The sequence below is a fragment of the Drosophila serrata genome, unplaced genomic scaffold (genome assembly GCF_035046125.1).
Source record: "Drosophila serrata isolate PLE 108 unplaced genomic scaffold, ASM3504612v1 contig_156, whole genome shotgun sequence".
Classification (NCBI taxonomy): Eukaryota; Metazoa; Arthropoda; class Insecta; order Diptera; family Drosophilidae; genus Drosophila; species Drosophila serrata.
This window is the reverse complement of record NW_028257054.1, coordinates 223,822-247,796: the sequence shown is the minus strand read 5'-3', so window position 1 is coordinate 247,796 and position 23,975 is coordinate 223,822. Positions and strand designations below refer to the sequence as shown.

At 38.6% G+C, this 23,975-nt stretch overlaps 1 protein-coding gene across 27 annotated transcripts in view; it reads left to right on the top strand.

Moving 5' to 3' along the window:
• Positions 1-23,975, top strand: part of mtd (TLD domain-containing protein mustard) — a 90,647-nt gene that overhangs the window by 17,719 nt on the left and 48,953 nt on the right. For 8 of the 27 annotated variants that reach the window (XM_020943676.2, XM_086826180.1, XM_020943673.2 and 5 more), the window contains exons 1-4: positions 10,620-11,305; positions 11,842-12,089; positions 22,462-22,845; positions 22,935-23,434. The exons of 15 other annotated variants lie outside the window; for them this stretch is intronic. In XM_020943676.2, coding sequence (XP_020799335.2) covers positions 22,585-22,845; positions 22,935-23,434 — 761 coding nt within the window. In that variant the 5' untranslated portion in view covers positions 10,620-11,305; positions 11,842-12,089; positions 22,462-22,584. Of the gene's footprint in view, positions 1-10,619; positions 11,306-11,841; positions 12,090-22,461; positions 22,846-22,934; positions 23,435-23,975 lie in introns of those variants that run through there. 4 more of the 27 variants (XM_020943677.2, XM_086826179.1, XM_020943692.2 and 1 more) reach the window with 1 other exon arrangement.

Sequence of the window (23,975 nt, the reverse complement as noted above, 5' to 3'; positions counted from 1 at the left end):
GCTTGTCATTCTTTAGAAGAAAAAGTTCACTAAGACTTGAGTTATTTTCCAGTCGCCGTCGTATCCGTAATATTTCTTGTTCTAAAAAAACTTTCACTTCACGCTCACTACGTACTTACTCTTTCTGCCTTGTGTCATTTTCATTATATGGAATTTTTATATATGGACACCAGAGTAGTTATCGTCGTTCGTCGCTTGAGAAATTTGACCTTCAAAGTTTTGGCAGTATATACTTGCAATTCAGCTCCTTTCCCCCCGATGTATCTGGTATCTTGTAGATGGAACTCTTCAAACTTGTTCTGGGGACGGACAGCTGCTGCATCCGCCGGCTGCAGTTCCTTTTAGCACTTTAAGCTGGTCATTTATAACCTTGAAACTCTTTTCAGTTGGCCTTGATCGCAGATTTCGTGGTTTCCTTTGTTTACCTGTGGGCGCCTTCCCTTTTGGCCAGGTAGCAGCTGACGCCTTTTTTGGGTTTGTTGTTTGTCCACTTTTTTCTGTGTGTGTGTGTTTTTAAGCCGGCTTCTCCCGGCCCAGACTGTGGCTCAGACTCAGACACTTGGCAGGCAGTTGAGTTGCGGAATTTATTTCAGAGAGAGGCATAAAGTGTGTTACATAAATGAGGGCTGTCGGGCGAAAGACGCTTTTAAAGCTCCTCAACAGAGCCTGTTATGGTATTTATTAAATATTTGTATAACGTGGAAAATATAAATTTAACTTGGATATATAAATATATGACTATGAACAAGTATTTTTAAAAAAATCTGAGGGGTCTTACATAAAAGGATCTCCTAGGTTCTTCTTGCTTAACATTCAATATACGATGGTACAAGTTCAGCTTAAACCTTCTGCTTATTTTATAGTAATTAATGGTACACATTTTAATCCCCTTTAAATGATTTTTAATATAATGTAAAACCAATACCAAACACATTTCCTACCCATAAATAAATTCAAAGCTAATGATCTAAAAGTTCTAAATGATTTAACTCGCCGTTTATTTTTTGCTTACTCATGACTTTGACATTGAAGCTTATAACGAGTTACTTTAAGCATCCTCTAATCATTCTCCTATAATAAACAAATTCCGTCTGAGTAGAATGACACTTGAGTGAAGCTTGAAAATACAACCCAAGCTCGACCTTGACCTGGTCTTTAAGTTCGCATTGGAGCTGTGGTAAAAATTCGATCTGATCTTAAATACAATGACGACCGCCCACACACAAAATCGATACAGCCAAATGCTAATTGAAATTTCAGGAGCGCTTGTGGCTTTGGTTTCGCCACAAAATAAAACTGATCACATCCGAACAATGACAATAAAATCATAAAGAATCTAGACAGTGGAGGCGTCTGATGCAAATACTCTCACCGGGCCTCCTCCGAAGATCTTTCAATAATCTGAACAAAATGCCAAGACACGATATGAGAGCAGTTCGGAGCGGTTCAGTTCAACTTTGGATGTGTGAACAATCTTTATGGGACCTGAGACATTAAGACCTATGACGATGCCAGGCACGTCCCGAGAGGCAGCGTTGGTGGCTGATAATAACGATAATGGTCAAAATGATGATGGTAATGGATGGGTGGGCGTTTCCCCTAAAACTGTTGGTCGACCCAACGCCAGTCCATCCTTTCCAAGTCCCATATACACGCACAAAGTGCAAAGTGTTTGTTATAAACACCTAAAAAAAACAGGTTGTAATAAATAAATGGTCTATTCTATTTAATATATATTATATATTTTTGTTAAGTTTGCCCTGGAAATACTTTATTATTTCACTAATTGAAAACAAAACCACAATACTTTAAGAACTTTACAACAATTATTTTACACTACCAAAGACTTGTTGAAGACTTCTGAATATTTAAAATATATTTCATTTTGGCATAGAAAATAATCATTTATTACCTTTCTACTAACATTTTTTCGAGTGTAACTTACACTGACATTGACTGTAAATAGCAGTTGACCCTGAAACGATGCACAAGAGAATCTCCTCCTCTTCTGCCTGCCCACCTTTTCCTCTGCCACACCCGGTAAATAGCTGGCAAATTGTGTGCTCATGTGTGTGCTCCTGGCCATGTGTGTGTGTGTGTGTGGGCGAGTGTCTAAAAGCGTTTCATGTTTGACTTTCACTTGCAGCTGTGACGAGCTGCAACGTTCGCTGCGCCTGTCAGCGGCAGCAACACTATGGCAACAGACACGCAACAGCGGCAGCAACACAGCAACACAGCAACACAGCAACATAGCAACACGGCAACACCTACAAAATCGAATGACAACTACAGCAAGCTCGTTTGTATCGCTCGACATTGTTTTTGGCCATAATTTGCATCGATTGCATAGTGGTACGAGGTGTTAGCCAAAAGGATCTATAAATAGAAGCGAATGTGTGATTTAAATGGCAAGTGACAAGACAGGGTTAGAACCTTCTGAACTGACATGAAGGAAAATATGTCAATATATAATTAATTAGTGGGTAAATAATGTACATTTAAATGATTTGAATTCAAATGGGAATTTATTCCTGTCTATTTTCTGAATATTTTCATAATTTAAAAAGTTTATATGACTATTTGAACATGATTGTATAGTATTCATGATTTTAGTTGGCATTTAACTATTCAAGAAATAATGAAATATGTAACATTTCTACATCAACATTATAGAAATTAAGTTTATGTAAATAATTGAAACTTATTTCGCTCATTTGCCTGGTTTCGACCTTGAGACATACTGTTGTTAATCCCCAAAACGTGTATCCTCCACCACAGTGCCTGCCAAAAGAGCACTCATCGGATGGGCGTGCCCGGCCGTCCATGTTTGGTGTAGTTGCTGTGGTCTTGTCTTCAGCCGAGGATAAAATGCAACGTCAATGCTGTCCACTGCTGCTGCTCCTCCGGTTCCCCGACAGCTCCTGCCTCTCCAGCTGCTCCTCCTCCTGCTGCTCCTCCTTCTGCTGCTCCTGCTCCTCCTCCTGCTGCTGCTGTTGCTCGCAAATTTTCATTAGTGTTATGTCGTCGTTGTCGTTGTCGTTGGCATTGATGTCGTGGCCTGTCGCCGGCAGCTGACTGCTCCTGCTCCTGCTCCAGCTCATGGTGCTGCTGCCCCTCTGCATCCTGGTCCTGTCCACATCGGGCTTGATGTGGGCGTTGTCATAGTTTTTGCAACGGTTATTGTGTTTGCGTTTTGCATAACGATTATGAAATGCCGCTTAATAAAGAAAAAAGCAAATGGCAGTCAAGTCAAACAGAAGCTAAATGGTTTAGCTGTCGCCTGTCCCACGCGGCGTATGAGCAATGTGCATGCAAATGCATTTATCGCAGCCTTTTAATGGTAATTAATGGCTACTATTAATTGCCAGCATGTAAACTGAGTTGAATGCAGGGGTGACAATGTTTTGAGCCATGAAAAGGATGATGAAATGCATTATTCTGCAAAGGAAATGTATCACAAATTAGGAAAAATGTATCTTTAAAATAAAAATTCCAATACTACAATTATTATGAAATTGGTCTTTAGGTTTCCATTCTTAAAAAAGTATTTGTTTATTAGTTTTTTAGTCCATTCACCCTACATTACATTACATTACAACCATTTGACTCTAGGTATCGCCTCGTAAATCAATATAAACACATGGCTTCAAGTTACTCGCTCCGTGACGCTCGTGGCATTATAATCGCTTTCTATGGATGATAATCCACGATTGACAGCCTTAATATACAACCTTTAATAATAACTATACGGTGCTTCCATTAGTTTATTTACGATCAAAAAGGCAAATAGGTTCTCTTAAAATCAACAGACAATCCATTTCGCTAATTATAGCCATTCGCTTACTATAACCCATACTATAAATGTTATAGTGCATAGAAGAATAAATAAGGCGATAAATAAAGCTAATTGCTAGTTTCGCAATCTCAACTCATATGTCTGTTTCATTTTCCCCAGAATTTTTGTTATGAATGCAATGACCTGAGGAGTGGTCTAACTTTTGGCTCTCACGAGGCGCTGGCAAATTGTGACAGTCGGACTGGCATATATATGACGTTCAGATACCATACATATATATATATGTATATATATATACATATATACTGTATACACTCATATATAAGCCACGATGTCTGGTGGCCCACACGGTGGCATTGTTGGTGCCGACATTTCGCCTGACACTTTGTAAACAAACAACAATTTTCGTATTTCTTTTCACAAATTGCGACGAATTATATTTTGTTATCTAAGCACAAGATATCCCCACACATACATAGCTGCATATATATACAAATGTATATAGATATTAATATACACAAGTAAAATGCACTTAGCTAAATTGTCCGCATTCATTTTTAATAATGCGAAGCAAATGTTCTCATTGCTTTTTGGGACATTAATGCGCTGTTAAATTCTGTGGAATTATTTATTGCCCAAGAGTGATTTTCAAAGAATGATTTTGCCAGAATTGCAAGCAATTCCAAAGAGAATTTATTTTTAAATTAAGACTACCTAAGAGCTTTCATTTTAATCACAAATTTACAATCTTAAAGATAGAAAGTGTTTTAGTAATAATAACTTTAATTTCTTTTAAGCACTTATCTTAATTTATATTCATACAGATGTACCCTTTCCCTACAGTACTCAATAGCCCTCGTATAGATACATATTTAATCGATTTTCACACCCTTTCCACTGGCCATTTCAATGCCACATGAGCCGCCCCACCAATCAATTTGGCATTCAATCTCCGAGATTGCTCATATATATCAATATAATTATCTGTCATTATTGTTCAGTCGAACACATTACGCGAACATTGTTCGCCCCGCTATCGATTGTCTCGAATCTGTGTTCAAGTTAGTCTCAGTTGCTGTTGTTGTCGTTGTCCTTGCTAATCGAATTCAGCATTATGATTTGCTTTACAAATTTATTGCTTTTGAAATTGGTCTAAACATGTGGAATTAAGCGCGGCAAGGCAGTAAAACATAAACAAGGATATGAGCTAGCTAACAGTCGACCCGGGGGATTGACACGTGAGCCCCAGATGAAGGGGGCCAAATATGGCTAAACAGCTCAATTAGTTTATGGAAAGAATGATTTATTGACAGCCGCGACCTCACACAGAAAGATTCTTGGGACATTCATGGGGTATTTTATCACCCAGTCCAAGGCTGAACTTATCAATCTTTTGGATTTATTTAATTATAAATACGGCCTGCTTATCGCTTTGGCTACCTGATATTTGCCAGCAATTATTGGGTCGCCTCAAAGGCAAAGAATGCCGCCGATAAGCCAATCCACTCACCCTCCATTAAAATTTCCACCTCCAACTCGGGATTATTCCCAAAATCTCACTCGTAACGCATAAAATCATTTGAATAGATTTCAGCTTAGTTGACCTTTTCAGAATTAAATAAAAGATTGTTAGGTAGAAAGGTTCTTTGTTCCTCGTGTGTTTGCATTCCCGAAAATATTTGAATTGTCCGTTGTCAGTAATGGAAAAATAACGAGATTTGAATAGCGCGAAGTTTACTTGATTTGCATCACGTATTCCATACGGATTCATGCCGGACATCTGGTCAACCTTTAGAAGTGAAAAGTTTCCCAGAGATAAGGTTATTATTATTAAATACAAAATTCCATTGATGGAAATTTCGAGACACAGAGGTTATAGTTGGAAGATTTCAAAGAATTCTTTGTTACAATTAAAGAAGATATTTTATTAAAATAAATTGATAATAATTGAACATAATCAAACCTTGACATAAGCCTAATTTGATGTAAAAGCTTTACTAGTTCCTCGTAAAAAATTATGTTCAAACTACAATTTCAATTGGGTTTTCCCATTCCCTGAATATACTCTACCTTCTCGCATGATTAATACAATTTAGGAGGCTCCTCCCACTAAATAATTGTTCTTTTAAGAAATTCCCTGACATCAGGTGATACATCATCTTTTAAGTCTTGTGATTCCATGATGGGCCATTTATAATAATTCGATTGCGTGCTAGCTGGAATCCTTCTTATTCTGATAATTGATGTTTCGTTTGACTCATAAATAAATTATTAATGTTTTCTTTGAATAAGAAAAAAATAACTGCCAAGTTTACCTTTGTCTTGGCCATATCGAAACAAAAACACCCATACACAAGCAGAGAGTTAAAAATTAAAAGAAAAGAAGGAGGCAGAATGTATACTTCGCCTGACATTGACCTCAATTAAAGGCACCCCCCATGTGTGTGCTACCAAGACAGTTGAGAAAACACGCAAAAAATTGATAACATGGCCGAAACTTTTTCTACGATTTTTATTTGCCATGTAAATAAATTATAAATCATATGCTCCCCTAGGGGGCAGAACAACAACAGGCTCTGACTGGGCCTCCTTTTGTTTGCGTTTTTTGGTTTACAAATTTCATGTTGCAATACAAATTGATTGACCGCATAATTGGACTCGAAATTGAATTCCCTCCACCAGCCGGACAATAATGGATGAATATTTAAATGTGCTATGACAAATGTTTTGGCACCATTCCCCTCGAACAGTCCCCGAGTGGCAAATGTCAATGGGTTTGTCACTTCCTTTGCCAACTGGATTTCAATATCGGGTTAAAGCTACAATTTATGTATCGTACAGCAGCCTTTGACAGTGCTTTTGAATGGAACAAATTCATTAATTAAAATCGCATTCTGTTATTGAAAAAAAAAATTGAATACAAAATAGAGCAGAAATCTGTTTGAGTAACGAGCTTAGTGACAGCAGTTCGCAATAAATGCATATTTTAATACGATTTACCTAGGAGTTTCTAGAATACTCTGCAAGAGTAAGTAAAGTATTTTCACTTTCTGCAGAGTTTCGAATCCATATCTAAATTAAGAATACATTTTATCTTCTTATTCCTTTCCGTTTTTTAAAGTTTAATGTTCTTTAAAAATGATTATAATATGATATATAAAAAGCAAGTTCAATCGAACACAATAAATGCGTTGAAAGGACATTTCATTCTCAATCCTCTTCTGCAGGGTCGAAGAAGAAGAATTTGACTTTACTGATAAATACTCCTTCCTTTAAAAACAAAAAAAATTACAATTGCAACCTGGTAAACAAGCTGATAAAATTCCACAGAAACATAAACAAATTGTTCAACCCGATCCCATTGCAATTTAAATCCCATTAAGAGTATCCCAGTCAATTGTTTTGATATAAACATGTTGCGCCACCTCGATGGCAGAGCATTCGAAAACTTGGAGAAATTCTGGCACGTTTTCGCAATTGTTTTTTGCAAATTTGTTGCACATTTATTTATATGAAAAATCAAATGGCGCGCCCAAAAGCGACAGATTCGATTGAAAAAGCCGAATGGACAACGCAAAACCCAACTCAACGGCAATAAACGAATCAAAATTTCATTCACAGCGTTCGAGAGGCCTTTAGTGCATCCATATAAATTCGATTTTTATGCATTGATTCAATTAAATAGCGAAATGAAAAGTAAACAAAAGCGAAAACAATGCCTGCCAGCCGAGTGATGAACCGTCTAGCCGGGACTCCAACCCCCTTTTCGGGGACTGGAAAGCCGAAAATAAATGCATTTTCCAAAGACAACACAAAATCGTTTGAATTTTTCCCTCACCCAAAACGAAATTTGTATTTTCCTGTCAAGCCGGTTCTCCACAGTTTTTCCTCGTTTTTCCCCAGCCTCTTCATTGCTGGACCACCACCACCACCACCTCACCACCGGCCATCATGTACCGCGTGCCGCCATTTGGCAAGCAAAACAACTTGCAGGCACAACACTGTGTTGATGTTGCCGTGGCGGCTTTTGCTATTTTTAGCAGCTGCAGCAAAAATAAAAGCCGTCGAAACATTTGCTGGCCAGAAACTTGGTTTTGGCTCGGTTTCGGCACTACCTTCCGTCACACGCTGCCGGCGGAGGGGAAGACAAGTAAAAACAACAAAAGCGGGAGAGGCAAGTGTAAAGAAAAAAATTAAAAAGTAAATCTTTCTGCCCGCGCCGGGCTTTGCATATTCAACACTCGGGGCACTGGGAACCCAGCCAGTTGGATGGCAAAAATATTTAAGCTGCAATCGGTTTCGAAAAAGCGAGCAGCGAGAATGCCATTTGTTATTTAAATGAAGCTCCTTAAAAAAGGGAATATTCTCGCCCACGTACTTTTTAGTTTGACAGTCCGACGAAAGTTTGCGATGAATTTGTTTATTATGTTAATGATACTGAGGGGTTATGTTTCACGGAGAAAACAGGAAGTAAGAAAAGGGAAATATAATGGAAAGATTTATACAAAAAGGACATTGAAAATGCAGGCGAAACAGAATTGGAATATCTACAGGCTCAGCTGAAAGAATAAAGTATTTAATGTTCTGATAAAATTTGAAGTCAAATTAAGGGTTCGAATTTATGGGTAAAATAAATAAATTTTGAAATATCATAACTAACTGTGTTTGTTTTAATAGGGCTAACAAATCTGCATATTAAGTTTTAAAATTAAGGAATTTCAATTTTGTCAATTTTTGCCAATTTTAATGATGTAACCCCTTATAAAATTTTGAAATTTTGAACAAATTTCAAAAATTTATTTTTCGATTGAACATAGCTAGATCGATTTGGCTGTTGATTCTGATCTAGAATATAGATGATTTATAGGGTCGGAATTGACCTTTTCACTGCGTTTCATGCTTCTGACTGAACGGTAAGCAAAAAAGAATAAAATCCACTCAAATCATTAAAAATAATATATCTATACGGTTCTATTTTTGCAAGGCAATATAAAATATAAACAAGAATTTGCCAATTATAATTTTAAAGTGAATGGCATTGTCTACTTTATAGTATTCCAATAGCCACAAAAGCTAATTACAAACTTTTCCTTCTTTTTTGCAAATTGCAAAGGCTAAACATTAAATGGTAGATCTTTTATGGCGCCTAAGCTAATTAAGATTTCAAGTTGATGTCCAAGACGGAAGCAGTGAGGGAGGTGTGTAAATTCAAAATACTTCATACAGGTTTATTCACCTTTATTATTGTTTAATGGTGAGGTCGCGTGTTCAAGGAATTAATTATAGGGGGTTTTTTTTTAGGTTAAGAAATAAAATAAATTCTTTAAGAGACCACGAGCTTATAAAATAACTTAAAGAGGTTATTTGAATTGTGAATTTAAATACACTAATAATAACTCAATTTTGATAGTATTTATTTCGACGTTTTTTCAGTGCCTCCCCTCTGGGGGACTGGTTCGATTAGAGACCCTGATTTGTGCGGCATTATCCATTCCCATAGTCACATAGCCATGTCCATAAACCATAGCCATAGATTTAGTCATAGCTCTAGCTTTGGCTATACGCGCGATTGCGTTTTTTATAGCCCCCCAAGGCGCAGTCGAAAACATTTACATTTTAGTTCAGACAATTTATGATTGTGTAATAATATTGAAGGCTGCACATTATAATCGTCCGAGTCCGAAAAACTGTAAAGGCGCAGGCAGACAGAGAACGAGAAGGGAACCTGGGCCGAGGGGGGGACCCAAAGAGGGGGCGGAGAACGAATGGCAACAAAGTGATGTTGCACTTTTTCTGATTTCGTCGAGTTGTGTATTTTGAAATTTGCATAATTTGCAATTTGAGCCGAGTCATGCGTTTTAAATGAGTCAAAAGAAAGAGGGAAAAGTCAGCCGCCGCTGCCGTTGCTGCTGTCAGCCAGCTAAGCGAAAGAATTGCCCAAGGTTGAATTGGAAATTCTATTTTTCTCTCCCGCTCTCCCTCTCTCTCTCTCTTTCTCCGGCGATGAAATGCAGTTCACCTTAAGGTAAAATAAAAAATTCTCTGGGCAAACCTGGGCTTCGATCGACCTTGGTGGTAATTTCCTCGTCGGTGTCAGCAGCAACGGGTAATTCGCCAGGTAATTGCAGGCACTTTCACCCCCTCAGCAGTGACCTACATTAAAGTTGAGGAAATGCATTCGCCACCGAGAGGCTTCGGGCGAAATCAAATAATTACGGCGGCGTCACATGGCGTATGAGTAATTTAAATGAAATTACAAAGTCGCCGCAAACTGACTAACCTCCAAAAAAACAAAACAAAGTAGCAACAATAAGTGTATCGCAATTGCAATTCAAAACAAGTTCATTGCACATGCGCACCAACATTAGAAGCAATAACAAAGCAGGAAAGCAAATCAAAATTGATGATAAGACGAATTTTTATTACCCTTGGGAAAATAGTAATACGTTTACGATTGATTTTATATTGATTTTATTTTTAAATGCATTTTTTGTATTATTTAAAACTCCAGTTAATCTAGTTAAAGTAGTTAAAACACAAATTAAAATTGGCACAGATCATCGCACTTCCTTTCAAATCCGCCTTAAGTATGCCAGAAAGTATGCTACAGTTTTTACTAGCTACCTTTAAATCGGAATAAAAGACCAATTTTTCATAGACTGAGATATACGATTCTTTAGACAGAAAATATATTACATATAATAAAAATTACATGTTAACATAATCAAAATAACAAGATTCAATTTGTTTCTAAATTTTAAAAAGTTTTCATCAAAATATACGCATAAATATGTACAACAAAAATTCTAAATATGTTGAGAAGTTTGAAATTGAATATGAAGAAACTTTTAAATAGATCATAATACATTATCAGAGTTTATTGACTTGTGGACCTACGAATATGTAAAAGCACTCAAAGAAAAGGGTATTAAGTCGGTAACTCGAGCTTTAAGTGGTCCCAACTCTGGTCGCTGGCAACATGTATCTAAACATCGCGAACTCACACATATGGAAACGGAAATAAGCCAAAAGCCCCAAGCAGGTTTTTAGCCTGCAACAAAAACAACAAGAACAAAAAATAAAACAAACAAGTTTATTGCAGCACATGTCGCGGGAGAGCGAGATATAGCCAAAATGAGCGAGTGCTTTTTTCTCTCTCGCTCGCTCTCCCCAGCTGCGACTGCGCCGCGATCGAAAAGCATAATTCCGAGGCGTCGGCAGAGCGATCGTTTTCGGCTCCCGACTTTCTGAGGCAGCGCACAAATTTCCGATCAGTTTGAATTTTCCATTTTCAACGAACGGAACGCAACGCCCAGCAGCTCGCACCCAAAATAATTAAATAAAGTTAAAGCACCGCAGAGCCGAGAGTCCGCGCCAAACGAAATCGAAACACAGATTCTCTTTTACTGAAATAAATTAACGGAGAAATACAAATAATAAAAACGCGCGCGCGCTTCAACAGTCTGTGCCAAATAACGAGATAAATGTGCAGCAACCGCGAGAAATATTGTAAAAATTATTTTAACAAAAATATATATATTATCGAGTTTTGTGTGGCTCATTATGTGTGTGCGATGTGCAGTCTGTTGATTATTTCTCTGTGCCCAATTCAGATTGTTCAGTCATTAAAGTCCGTTAAATAATGGCAGTCCGTTTGCAGCCATGAAATTAACCCATTAAAATTCCCACATAATTAACATGCATTTTTCCAGTAATATTTATTAATTTTCTGCAGATTTTTCGAGCTGTTTACGAGATTCTTTGAACCTCTGAAATAAGCATATATTGTAAAGAAAATTAACTTGTAATAAATTACTTAAAAAAAAAAAGCAGTAAATAATGTCTTAAACATTAAACCAAATTTATTTAAAAATATATTTGCCCCTGTCTAACTATTAAATTTAATGAAATTTCAACAGATCTTAAAAGAAAAAGTAATTATTGTAATAATTATCACACAAAATACCCACAAAAATCGTTCAACTCCAATAAAAAAAGTGTTTAATTTTATAATTTAAATATTTCTAATCGAAAATTACCTACAGAGTACACCAACTTATCTGCTCTTCATAAAGTGAAGGAAAAGCTATAAAGCCAAGAAAAAGTTTATAAATCATACATAATTGTACGCGAGTGCTGGTTTTAATACAAATATTAAACAAATACAGTGGCAATTCAGTGCAATGGATACCAATGAGAAATGTGACTAACCAAACCAAGGAAAACCGTTTGATAAATACAATTAAATAAGGAAAAGTGCTAAATACTGGGGGAAAAAAGACCAAATAATAAGGTAGTGAAAAAGTTCTATAAAATATAATTGCTGCGCTCTCAAACGTTATAGACTTTTTTTTATCCAAAAGCTGGGGTTAAACTTTAATCTCTCTCTCCCTCTTTTTCCTCTTCTCGGTTTTCTCTTTTGCGATTGTTTTAGGCGCGGCTTGCGGTCTTTTTTTCGCCAACTTCTTTGTGCAGTGAACGGTTTTAATTTTAGTCGTTGCCTAGTCTTACTTTACTTTACCGTTCTCCATTATCCCCATCTCCCCCATCTCTGTGTGTTTCCTTTTGTTCTTGGCCATTTCATTTTGGCTCGCATTCACTTTTATATGCGAAATAGAACCAAATTATTGTTATTATTCTTATATTCTTTGGCATTCTCGCCGCCGCAGGTCATGACATTCGTGTAATATCTTTTTGTTATTACTTATGGCCATTGTGCCAAAGTAACCAAAAGGCAAGAAGCCAAACAGCTGACCAGCGCATATAAAAAAAAGACAAAAGAAAAAAAACTTGGCCAACAATGACGAACACAAACCAAAAAAAAAAAAAAAAAAAAACGAAAGACCTACGCCTAATTTAAGGTCATCAGCACAATAAAACAACAAAAATGACAGTAGCAAGCAGAGGCGGTGAAGAAGAGGCAGCACTAACTGCTTATAGTTACAAAAAAAATATATACAAAAAAAAAGAAACAAAAGTTCAAGTCGTCAGGTTTTCTGCCTTCGCTTTGTCATTTTCTGAATTTTTTTTTTTGGATTTTCTGATTTTGTCTATGGCCCTTCTTCTTCTGCCTCTTCTTCTACTGCCATGCCATGCCATTTGAGTGGAGAATTAAAAGGCAACGGTATATGAAAAAGTAATGAACACAACACACACACACTCGCACCGCCCATATACAGTTGGTTCGCCTCCTTCCCCTCCCAAAAGCTCATTTGCCTTTACGGGCTTGACCCCCTAAAAGTTGCCATACTCGTAAATTAAAAGGAAAATCCAAAGAAAACAATAGTTCAACTTGTGCCACAGTCCTAGTTTTTGGAAGTCGCGAAACTTTATTCGCATATGGTGTATATAAATCTGCAATTGTTACTTAAGTTAAGGGTTTAAATTGATTAATTTGGGAGTCTTATTTTGCATGACATTCCCAAGGGAGTTAAAATTAAATTATTTTAAAATCGGTATATTTATGTTTGGTATATCTTAATAACTTCAATTCTATTAAAATCGTTTCTAAAGGTTACTAATATTTCCGTATTGTTCATTCTTTTCGTAGAAAAATATTTTATAGGGAAATATATCTAAATAAAACATAAAATGTTGAATTATAAATATTATTGGTTTCCGGACCAGAAATAATGCTTTAGTTATTAACCAATAAAATGCCAATATTCCAATCATACTTTAAAGTAAATAAAAATAATGCATTTAGGGTACAAGCAATTGCCTAAATTATAACAAACAATTTTTATCAAATTTAAAAAGTATAAATGTCACCTTAGACACGTTCTTTCGTTCTTTGGGTAATGAGTTTCCAACTGAAAATTTCACAAAAAGAAAATAATTTTATGCTAATCCAGATTCGAACCAGTTTGAAAAAATCTTTTACTAGACGGTGTGGCGACTGCAGCATCTCTCTTCGAAAGAGAAACGATGCTAATTTTCTGTTGAGATAATCTCTGGCTCAGATCTCTTCATGTTGTTGGTGGTGCCTTTGTCGCGTGATCTTCTTTTTGTTTATGTTTTTTTATAAATAGCCACAAAAAATGCGTAAAATGAGCAGGCAAAGGCGAATTATAATTAGAATGTTAAAGTCAAAAATTGACATACTTAATACTTTGCGGGCAAGAAATAAAGCCCAACAGGAACAGATTCAAGCAAAAAAGTATACTGAAATCGTAGTAAAAAAGCAGCGTAATTATTTTCCTTCGATTTTTAGTTGCAAATCTACAAATTAATACCTTTAGTGTGATACGCTCAATCAAATTTTGATAGCATAATAAATACGGATTAACTTTTCAGTTTCTATTTTGACGCAATTCAGCGAAATGCCGCACAAAGCGTTGCTATAATTTTTATTGACAAAGCCATTTATCATGATGTTTTGCTAGTTGTGCATAAATTTTAGGCCACGTGATTGGGGCCCGGCTGGTAGATAGTGGGAATTAAACAAATATAAAATTCTTTACCCACTTTGTTGTTGGTTGCTTTTCCTAAACAAAAAAACAAAACTGGGCGGGACCCGGGAAAAATTGCATTCGCGTATATCAATTAAATCTGCCAGGAAGCGGTGAAAAGAAAAAGTGCAAAATATAAAATAAGAAGAAAAGAGAAAATGGGAAAACGAAGTGCAAATAAAATGACTTAATAATTTATAAATAAATAAAAAACCAACACGGAAATGCAAATTTCCAGCGCGTATCTACGCAAAGCCATTGCATCTGGTTTTTAACTTTTTTATTATTGATTTTCAGTGACATTTCCATACCCACATACACTGCCGAACAAGGAAGTCTCTGAGTCACTTACATATTTTTGCTGCCAAAAGGAGGCTTGTCACAGGACAGAGAATACATTTTAATCTCGTCCGTTTAATATATTTAAATAAACATATGTATATGCAATTGTGTATATATCGTTTATGAGGTGCTTTTTGTCATGCTGTCTTTTTATGCGATTTTATTTATGATCTTTTGTTTGTCTCTGCCCGAGACTTCACTGAATTTTACTTGGCCCAGACAAAGGGGCTTACTGTTATTTGTTTGCCCAAGTCGTGGCGTGAAAAAATGTCATAATTACACAAATAAATATAAATCTATACAGGCATAATTATAAGTATACACAACACAGATCTGTGCGTTGAGATCCAAACAAAGGCACTTCGAGATCCATCCAAGTGTTCCGATCATTCGAGACATCAAGCACTCTCCACCCCCGCTGTACGAATTTTGATTTATTGTCGACAATCGATGATTTAATAAATACACATTTTTCCGTATCGAACAGAGCAACGGTAAAATGTTTATTACACATTTATGGCATGGATTGAAGTGTGCCAAAATCATCCTATGGCAGCTGCCAAAAAATATTGGTCTGGCCAAAATGCTCAATAAGTTCTATAAGAAAAATATACTAATATATTTTAGGGTTGGCCAGAGAAGACCAATTAAATAAAATGCGCATTTGGATTTGGATAGTAAAACGAAAATATTTTTGAACTGATTGAATAGAATTTTGAAATGAAAGTCCTAGAATTCATGGAGATAAACCCACATTCCTATGGGAATTTCTATATTTAAGTTAAATCTGCCATTTTATAACTAATAAATTAATATAAGACCCCCTTAATGAATCCTTATCCAACTGGTTTTTCGAGGGTAACAAATTTCTATAATTTCTACAATTTCGAGTCTCGGTTAATCTGGGATATTCCAATCAATATCTGATGAACCGGATCTGTCGAGAAACGCAATTTGGTTCCGTTCTAGGTGTGATTCGCAGTGAGAATACATAAATTAAAATGCTGTAGTTCCCGAATCTTACTTCCACTTCCTATGCGAAATTAAACACTCCCGCCCGATCATTAATCAAATCGCTGGCTGCACTCATAACCCATTCAAATCATCGACTTTTGAGTGTTGCTTTATTAGAATCGTTTCCGTTTTGCATATTGATTGCCTGCCAGGCATATTTCATATATATATTCGACTTTATATAGTCTTCCCAATCGGCGGTGCCGATGGGCGTCAGCCCACCCATGTGAGCACTTGTAATTTATTTGCGTAGACCCGATGTTTTCTAAGCTGTTCACATTTTGCGGAACACAAGTTGACGATTGATTGGGCCTGATTGAGTTTGACTAGTTGCGCGGGAGACAGTGAATTCCGAGCCCGAACTGGTTTCCCCGCCAACAAAGGCGGTGCGAAACGGCTTCGACTTCCGCCATGGTAAGATACCTTTGTTTTTGTTTCCACTACAGTAAGTAATTATTGAAAACCACAGTCGCCAGAATGCCTTAATTGTTGACCGGCTCGAGCAGAGCAATGGGAAAAAGCCGGACTCGTTCTCGTACTCGTACTCGAACTCGGATACGGATACAGATCGGCAACAGAGTCAGCATTCTTTCTGCGGCCTGTCCCCAGGTTCACACACAAATCGGCTCAAGTGTCACGGTTACGGATTATGTCATTTCATGTCGCCATGTCGAGCTGGCAATGTCCGCTCTCCGGTTACCACTTGCCACCACTCGACAGTCTGCCCCCCCGGAGATGCCACCGTCTTGGGCTCGTTTGTCAGTCTGCCGACAGCGGCTTTTCAGTATCATGTGTTTGATTCTAAGGCGGATTTATATCGTCATTTTGTTTTGCTTATTTATTAATGCCGGCAGACAAAATACTGAGATACAGGTGTGGGCAATATCTAGGGATTTTCACGTAAATATAATACTTTATTCACATTTAAAGTTGAACTTGACACACGCCAAATCTGGTTAAACTTGAAATTACAAAAGAGGGCCCTTCAATATTTTGATATATAAATAGTACTACACAGTAGTATCTCTATTCTAGACTCTATTTCTATTCTATTTAATAATTTCTAAAGAATTATTAGAAGAGATCATCCCCTGCCTGGTAAGCTTAGTTTTTTTTTGTGAGAGACCCGTTTGCTACTTTGTCAAAAAAAAAAATTGGTCTTAAAGTTCTGAAACGTATGTATTATTACGTATGTGTTTCTGGAATTTTTATATTTTTTACGGCTTACGTGTTCTGCTTAGCCGAGTAGCTGGCTTTTGTTCTAAATATTCCGGATGATGATAAGATACTTAATGCCATCGAACGGGGCTCTTGTTTGTTTGCAAACAACTTGATTTCCCTTCGTTATATCGTGTTTAAATGTTTGTTTACATTGAATTTTGCTGCTGGGTGTGGAGGTGTTTGTAACCTGAAAATGAAATTTTTTTTCTGGGAATGTTTATCAGAAGAGAAACTAACAGGAATCTTATCTTACCAGATACAAGACATCGTTTTGGGAAGAAATGGGTTATTGCCATTTGAAGGTTGTATTTACTTGGGTCAATGTGTAGAATCTTGTAGGTAAATATTATATTTTTTTATAAGAATGATAATGTTACGATCTGGTATAGAGAGATAGAAGAGTGTCACCTTTAGAGGTGTGCCTTTAACGAACTGAAGAAATAAACAAATATGAGAAAATAAAGATAAAGTCCAACCCAGAACTTGATGACCATCGCCGATCTAAGGCTGAACCAATGACCCTAAGCTATCCAACCCAACCCTACCTCACCTATTTCATTGTTTTTTGCCCCATCGGGTCGCATTTATAGAAGCCAAGAAAGGAACACTCCCACGCCCGCAGCCGAGGGCCCCACCCTGCTTAGAGGGGCGGAGGGGCGCATTAGGTGTGCAAGCCAGGCCAGGTGTAAACAGGTTAGTTAATGACTGAATGGACAGGCACAGGAATGCGAGCAGAGTGTGTCCGAGTCGGGTCTATTAATAAAGGCGCTGGCCGTCTTGTCACATGAGACTGGGCTTGAACAAACAGCAAAATGCTGCTCAGTGCTGATGCAATTGGTTTTTTTTTGCCAGCCAGTGGAAGCGTTTCCAATTGCAATTCCGATTTCGATTCCAATTCCAATTCCAAAAAGGAAATGCGAGCGAGAACAGAACAGAAGCGCTGCATATCTTGCAGATACGCAAACAGACGTCAAAGCTTCAGGTTGTCGCCATGCATTTGTTTCTCCGTCGACCACTTGACACTTTGGCTAATGACAACGCCCGCTAAAACGGTAGCCAGCACATGTAGATACATTTGTATCTTGGCAGCGCATGTAGATACATTTTGCACTCGCACAGGCATGAAAACCCGAAAGCAGTTCAACGACACCCGCGACCAGTTTTGATTTCAATTCCGAATGAGAGCATAAGATGCGAAAGGGAATTAATTATTCCAAATTTGTGATTTATGGATCAAGACATTAACAGTGGCACCACTCACTACTGAGGGTGCAGGCAGCGGCTAATAATTGCCTTGGAATTTCGCTCATGATATCGAAACTTACGGATCCAATTGTTTGCTCAACCGGTTCGCCAGCTAGGCAAATGAGGGAGGTGAGGGTGCGCTTATAAACAATTGCCAGCTGCTTACGCAAATAATAATTACACATAAACAAAATATGAACATAAAGAGAGTGGCCCCAAATGCATAGACAAGTGGCAATGCCTTTGGGGCATTTTGAGAATTTGTAAAGTTTTCCCGCAGTTTTCCCTTTCATCTGGTTAGCAATTGCTTACCCCCGGATCAGCTGTTTGGCGGCATTAATGTAGCAAATTGGTTAAACACACCGTCAGACATATCGTTTACATGCCATGCACACGCGATGTATCCGCCAAATTGTCGTGTGTAGATACATTTGTATCTCGCGTTGGCCATTGTTGCGCCGTCTGAGTGGGTTTATTTATATCGTGCTGCTCTTGTTTCTGCTCTGTCTCTCCGTTGTGTGTTTCTGATTCAGTTGCATGTTGTCTCCCCTGCTTGTTCGCATTTCATTTGGCTTGGCCCCATAACGTGTCCGCACCCAGAGAGCATTGTGTGTATCTGTGAGATACACTTGCTACTGCCTGTTCTGCAACGAAATCGAAAGTGCAATTTCACGTGTTTAATCCCCAGCAAAATGTAATAGAAGTTATCCAAGGTTGTGTATGAATTTCTCAGTGGGATCCCTAAGGCTTTCATAGATTTTCCTCCTAGCTTTCCATGTAATTTAAAATATCTTTATTTTATATTTTATCTTTCTTTCTATCTTTACCAGGAAATGCAATAACCTTTGGGCTCTTGTTCACCTCAAACGAATCGTTGTCAGATTGTGAACGTACAATTCTTGGGATTTCCCAATCATAAAACCGAATCCTCGAGATTAGCTCCATCGAGTGGGCCATAAATCAATGTCGGCCGACAGTTTGGCCAACTCGATTGGCTTTCCAAAGTTTTGCTTCAAGGCAATCATATTTCCCTGCCCCTGGAACTTCCTGTGATGCTGCAATCTATATTTCTCCACTACGTATAAACATAGACTATGGAAAGTTTTCACACTTGGGCAAATCAAAAGTTTATCAGTATTTCCACTGGACCTTGCCATGCACTGCAAATTGCAGCTGCAGCCGCAGTTGGCCTCGTCATGTGTGTTTTTTTCTGTTTTTAAATAGACCCTTGTTTGCCACACTCGGAATACTGAGTACCAGACGATCCGTAACCCCCTCAGAGTGTTATTTATAAGTCCATGCTCTCGTGCCACTGGCTAGAGCATTATCAGTCGCAACTCCGCTTATCACGTGCTGTAGTTTTCCGTTCCTGCGGGGTTTTGCATGGAAAGTTTTGATTTACTGACACAGTGCTGTCGATTTTCCAAAGAACTGTGATGGAAGATGCGCCATTAGCTTGTGAGCTATAGTGAAACATTGTTAAGTATTAAGTTTTACTCCCCAAATACCTTAAAGTATAAATGCTTATATTAAGATCCAGACCCATGGCCAGTTTATTCGCCTGACTTGCCATGACATTGACACAGTAAGACTTTGAATTTGGACTTTGGTTTAGATAGGTTTTTATATATTTATTTATTTATGCACACATTGCACAATTGATCAGGCGACAAGCTAATAAATAAAAGACTCTTCAGTGGGCTATAGATATGGATGGAAGGGACGGGACCCCACCTTCGCGGCTCAATGGTGACCAAGACCTAGACCTAGACCCGTGACTTACTCTACGTGCCTGTTCCAGCGAGCTTGAACTCCAGACCAAGTCGAACGAACCTGCGGTGTAAGCACCTTGAGTTCGACCGGTTGTGGTCAGTTTCGACTCGAATTCCCGCTCGACTCGACAAGGTTGGCTCTTTTCCATCATCCACTCCCATTATATGGCAAAATCGTATATTCAAATTGCTCTCTTCCTATATGCTCGCCCCGATAAGGCGTCGCGTATTATTATTTACGCTGCGATCCGGAGTCAAGTGTTTGCGCACAAACTCTGCAGCAAATCGGCAAACAGCTCCTCGAGAGATAATGCCAGGGACACATGTAAGTAGGAGAGCTGTCAAGTGCCAATCCACTTGGGTGATCTAATCTTCGGGGATTCAAGACGTTGTCTAATTTTTTAACACGAAAATTATCATTTATATCAAGGGCTTTTGTGATTTAATTTACTGGTAGGGTTTGGTAAGATTTTAAATTGAATATAAAATGAATAAATGCAAAGGGTGATTTTATTCAATTCTTCACAATACTTTAGATACATTAAATATGTATAGTTTGAACTACTTTCCTAATTTAATTTCAAAGAACTCAAAAACGAAGGAAAACATTTTTAATAGAAGAAAAACTTGTAATTGTAATATCTTTATTACCAGAACTATTTCAATTTCAATTTTTATATTAACAATTTTTACAAACCAAAGATACATAGAAACTTTTAGTAAAATATCCCAGAGAAATCTTAGGATTTATTTTACAAAACATACATTTCAATACTTTTTAACATTAACCCTATATATATGTATGTTTATTAATAAATAACCGAACCCATTTTCAATTAGAAAAAATAACTAAATAGAATTTTTCCTGGGGTGCACAACTAAACGTGAATAACAAGCCGCATCATTTGTCGCGTGGGGTCTAATGACCCATTCCAATTAGCCCTCTGACGATTAGCCGGTAACATTAACTATAATTTGGCCGGGGCCGGGTGAGAATTGAATTTACACACACACTCGACTCGTTCTGGCGTTAAATTGTAACGTCTGACGGTTTACAGAAACATATGCAATATCACGCCCCTTAAATGCCTGTCAGCCGTCTATTGTTCGCGCCAGAATCGTGTGATAGCGGCAGTTGTAAGCCAACTCAAGCTAAACTTTAGCCACTTTCGATTTCGGTTTCACAGAGAGGAAGGTGGGGTGTATCCCGTGTCAGACTCCCTTCCCATTCTAGTCAGTCATCATCGTCATCATTGTGCTGGTTTCTGTAATAACCCCATGCTGTACGGCCCTCTGTACTTGTTGTCGTAGGTTATGGCCCATTGTTAGTCGTCCAAATGATGTCATGAAGTTTTTTTTTTCAGTTAATTTGCATTATTAACTGCTTTTGTTTGCTGCTTCAACTACATACCTCCGCCGGGACGGGCAATGGAGTGTGTAATTCGGGGGCCGTAAGTACGGATATTATTGGGGGAATTTGCAGGCAAGAAAGCTGGTTGAAAGTAAGAGGATTGCCTGCCGCCAAATCCAGCTCAGTTGTTAATGAAACCTATAAAAGTTTGAATAGCCCTTTCTGGGCATTTGAACAGCTAATAAGCCTACTCATTTTACTCATTAAGTAAATACCTTAAAGAGCAATGATTTCGATCTAACAGATGTTTATAGAATCTTTGATTTAATTAATTGATGTTGCCTTATTAGAGCTTTATAAATGGCCCAATTCCAAGTGTTTACTTGTAATAGTATGCCGCCTTTGTACTCACTTGATTTAATGAATACAAATGAATATTTATTAGGGAAATTAGCACAAGTATTATTCAGTAGCAATCTCTGTCTACATATTGTTACCTCATATCTGACTCTGTGTTCGATTGTATTAAACCTAATGATCTCAAGCCCTTAATGAGTTTGTATTTTACATTTTTATTAAACAGGTTAGTTACCTCTAAGAATATGTAACAACCTAAAGTATTTGCTCTATGTGAATATTTAAAATCTAATTTGCATCTGTAGTGCTTGATCCCATTAATAATTTTAAACTATAAACTATAGTTGTTTTCAACCATTATGGGTAGTTCTCATTGCTAAATCCCCAAACAGACCTCTTATATTCGGGGTTGTCTTTAAAAAAACATCTCGTCGAATGGCAAATCTAATGAATATTCATTCTCAACGACAAATTCACACCGTGTTTACACAACGATCCACTGTTTACTCGCCGGAGTCACTTCATCTCTGACACCGGGTGCTCGTGCAATTCATTCCCCTAATGGTAATCCCAGCCCTGATCCCCTGCCAAAGCCCCGGGTGATGGATAGTGCTTTGTACCGATGCACTTAGGTATTCCAGTGTTTGCTATTTGGTTTCATTATTGTCGTCGTTGAGGGAGGGGAATAACTACGACAACTACGACAGCGTTCCGCTCGACCGACAACGGCCTGCTAATTACCACGCTAATGTCGGTTCAATGGAGTTCATTGAAAGTAAAAGTTTCGCAACCGCAGCGGCAGAAACAGAGAGAAAGAGAGGGACTGGGTTTTGTTAGTAATTGGAGCGCAGCAATTAGCAGCCGAAAAAAGCATGCTTTCGACCGATAATTAATCGGGTGGACTACTTGCAGCGCCCAACGGTGAGCAGCAGTTTAGCAGCAGTCCAGCAGTCCGAGCAGAAGTCACCAGCAGCCAGCAGCTGGTCGTAACCCCCAATTCATCATCCATCCGACGGAGCAAAGCCAATCGCCAGGATGAGCATCATTGACAACGGCAAGTACCGTTTGCGCAAGGATTGGGCCAGTGCCTCCATCCCATCGCTGGTCAATATTGATGAGCACGATGGCGACTCTGGGGACACGGAGAGCAGCCTGAATGCCACGGCCCCGTTGCCGCCACAGAAGCCTCCGAGGCGCAGCTCCCTAGCTCTGGGACTCTTCTCCAGCAAATCGGACAAGAGCCAGAAGCGTCGCAGCTCGATTGCTGTGTCCTTTCTGCGCCGTGATAGTAGTAAGGTGAGTTAAGTCCTTAATTATATTTACTTCAACCCATCTCCTTTGTGCATTTTCCCCCTATTGAACCCTATAAATCATTATCCTTGCAGAACTCCACCAAAGACTCGTATGAATCAGCTGTCCGCAGCGAGAAATCCGATGGCTCTGGCACTCCCACCAGTCCCGATATCGTTTACAGCTCGGAGGAGAATATCCGGGCCAGCTCTCCCAATGAGCCAGGCAAACAGACCTTCTTTGAGGATGGCAGTCAGTCGCCTCGCCCGGTGCTTCAGGGTTTGAACACCTCGTACGAGGGACCCACAAATGATCGTCAGCGGCGCAGGCGCAGTTCGCTGCAGACCAAGCTGGACAGGCATCGGCGCAAGAAGATGGAGTATATTAACCAGCGAAGTCTGGACTCTGGAATGATGTGCAGTGAGTCGCAGAGCGATTTGACCGAAAGCTCCAGCAGCTATGCCAATGGCAATGGAAATGGAAATGGAAATGACGATGAGGACGACAGCATTGATCCCAGCCACGGGGAATACTTTCCGCGTGAGAAGCGCCACTCCTGGTGGAATATATTTGTGCCCGATAATTTCAAGAACAGGTTCGCCACTCTACTTCTCCTCCAACTCCTCCTCCTCGTGCGTTAACTCTAACTGTCTGCGTGTTTAACAAGCGCCTTGCCAAGTGACTAAAATGCATCGATTGCGTAGGAGATCCTTTTGTGAAACCGAAACCCCACCCTTTACTCCTGCGCTGCCAATGTTGAACTAACACCCGTCGAATATGTGATTAATTGCCGGCATGAAACACTCCCACACCCCGTATAAACCACACACACTCTCAGATACATTTCCGGCTACCCCCTCAGAGCCAACCCGGCGGCTGCTTAATTTATGCGATGCCTCCGGGAGACACTTCTCCCAAGGAGCCGCCTCGCAGCTGGTTTATTGCCTCGACTGCCAATTAAGCATATCGATTCACGCACTAACCGAAAGTCATTCATCACCTTCGCGGACTCTCTTATTAAGGAGCTCTCTGATTTGTATTTTTTGCCATCTCGTTAACCTGCTCTGATTGAACTATAGAAGCCAATCCAAGCCATCAGGGGGCTTTTCCTCTGTTTTCATATAAAACGGACTATA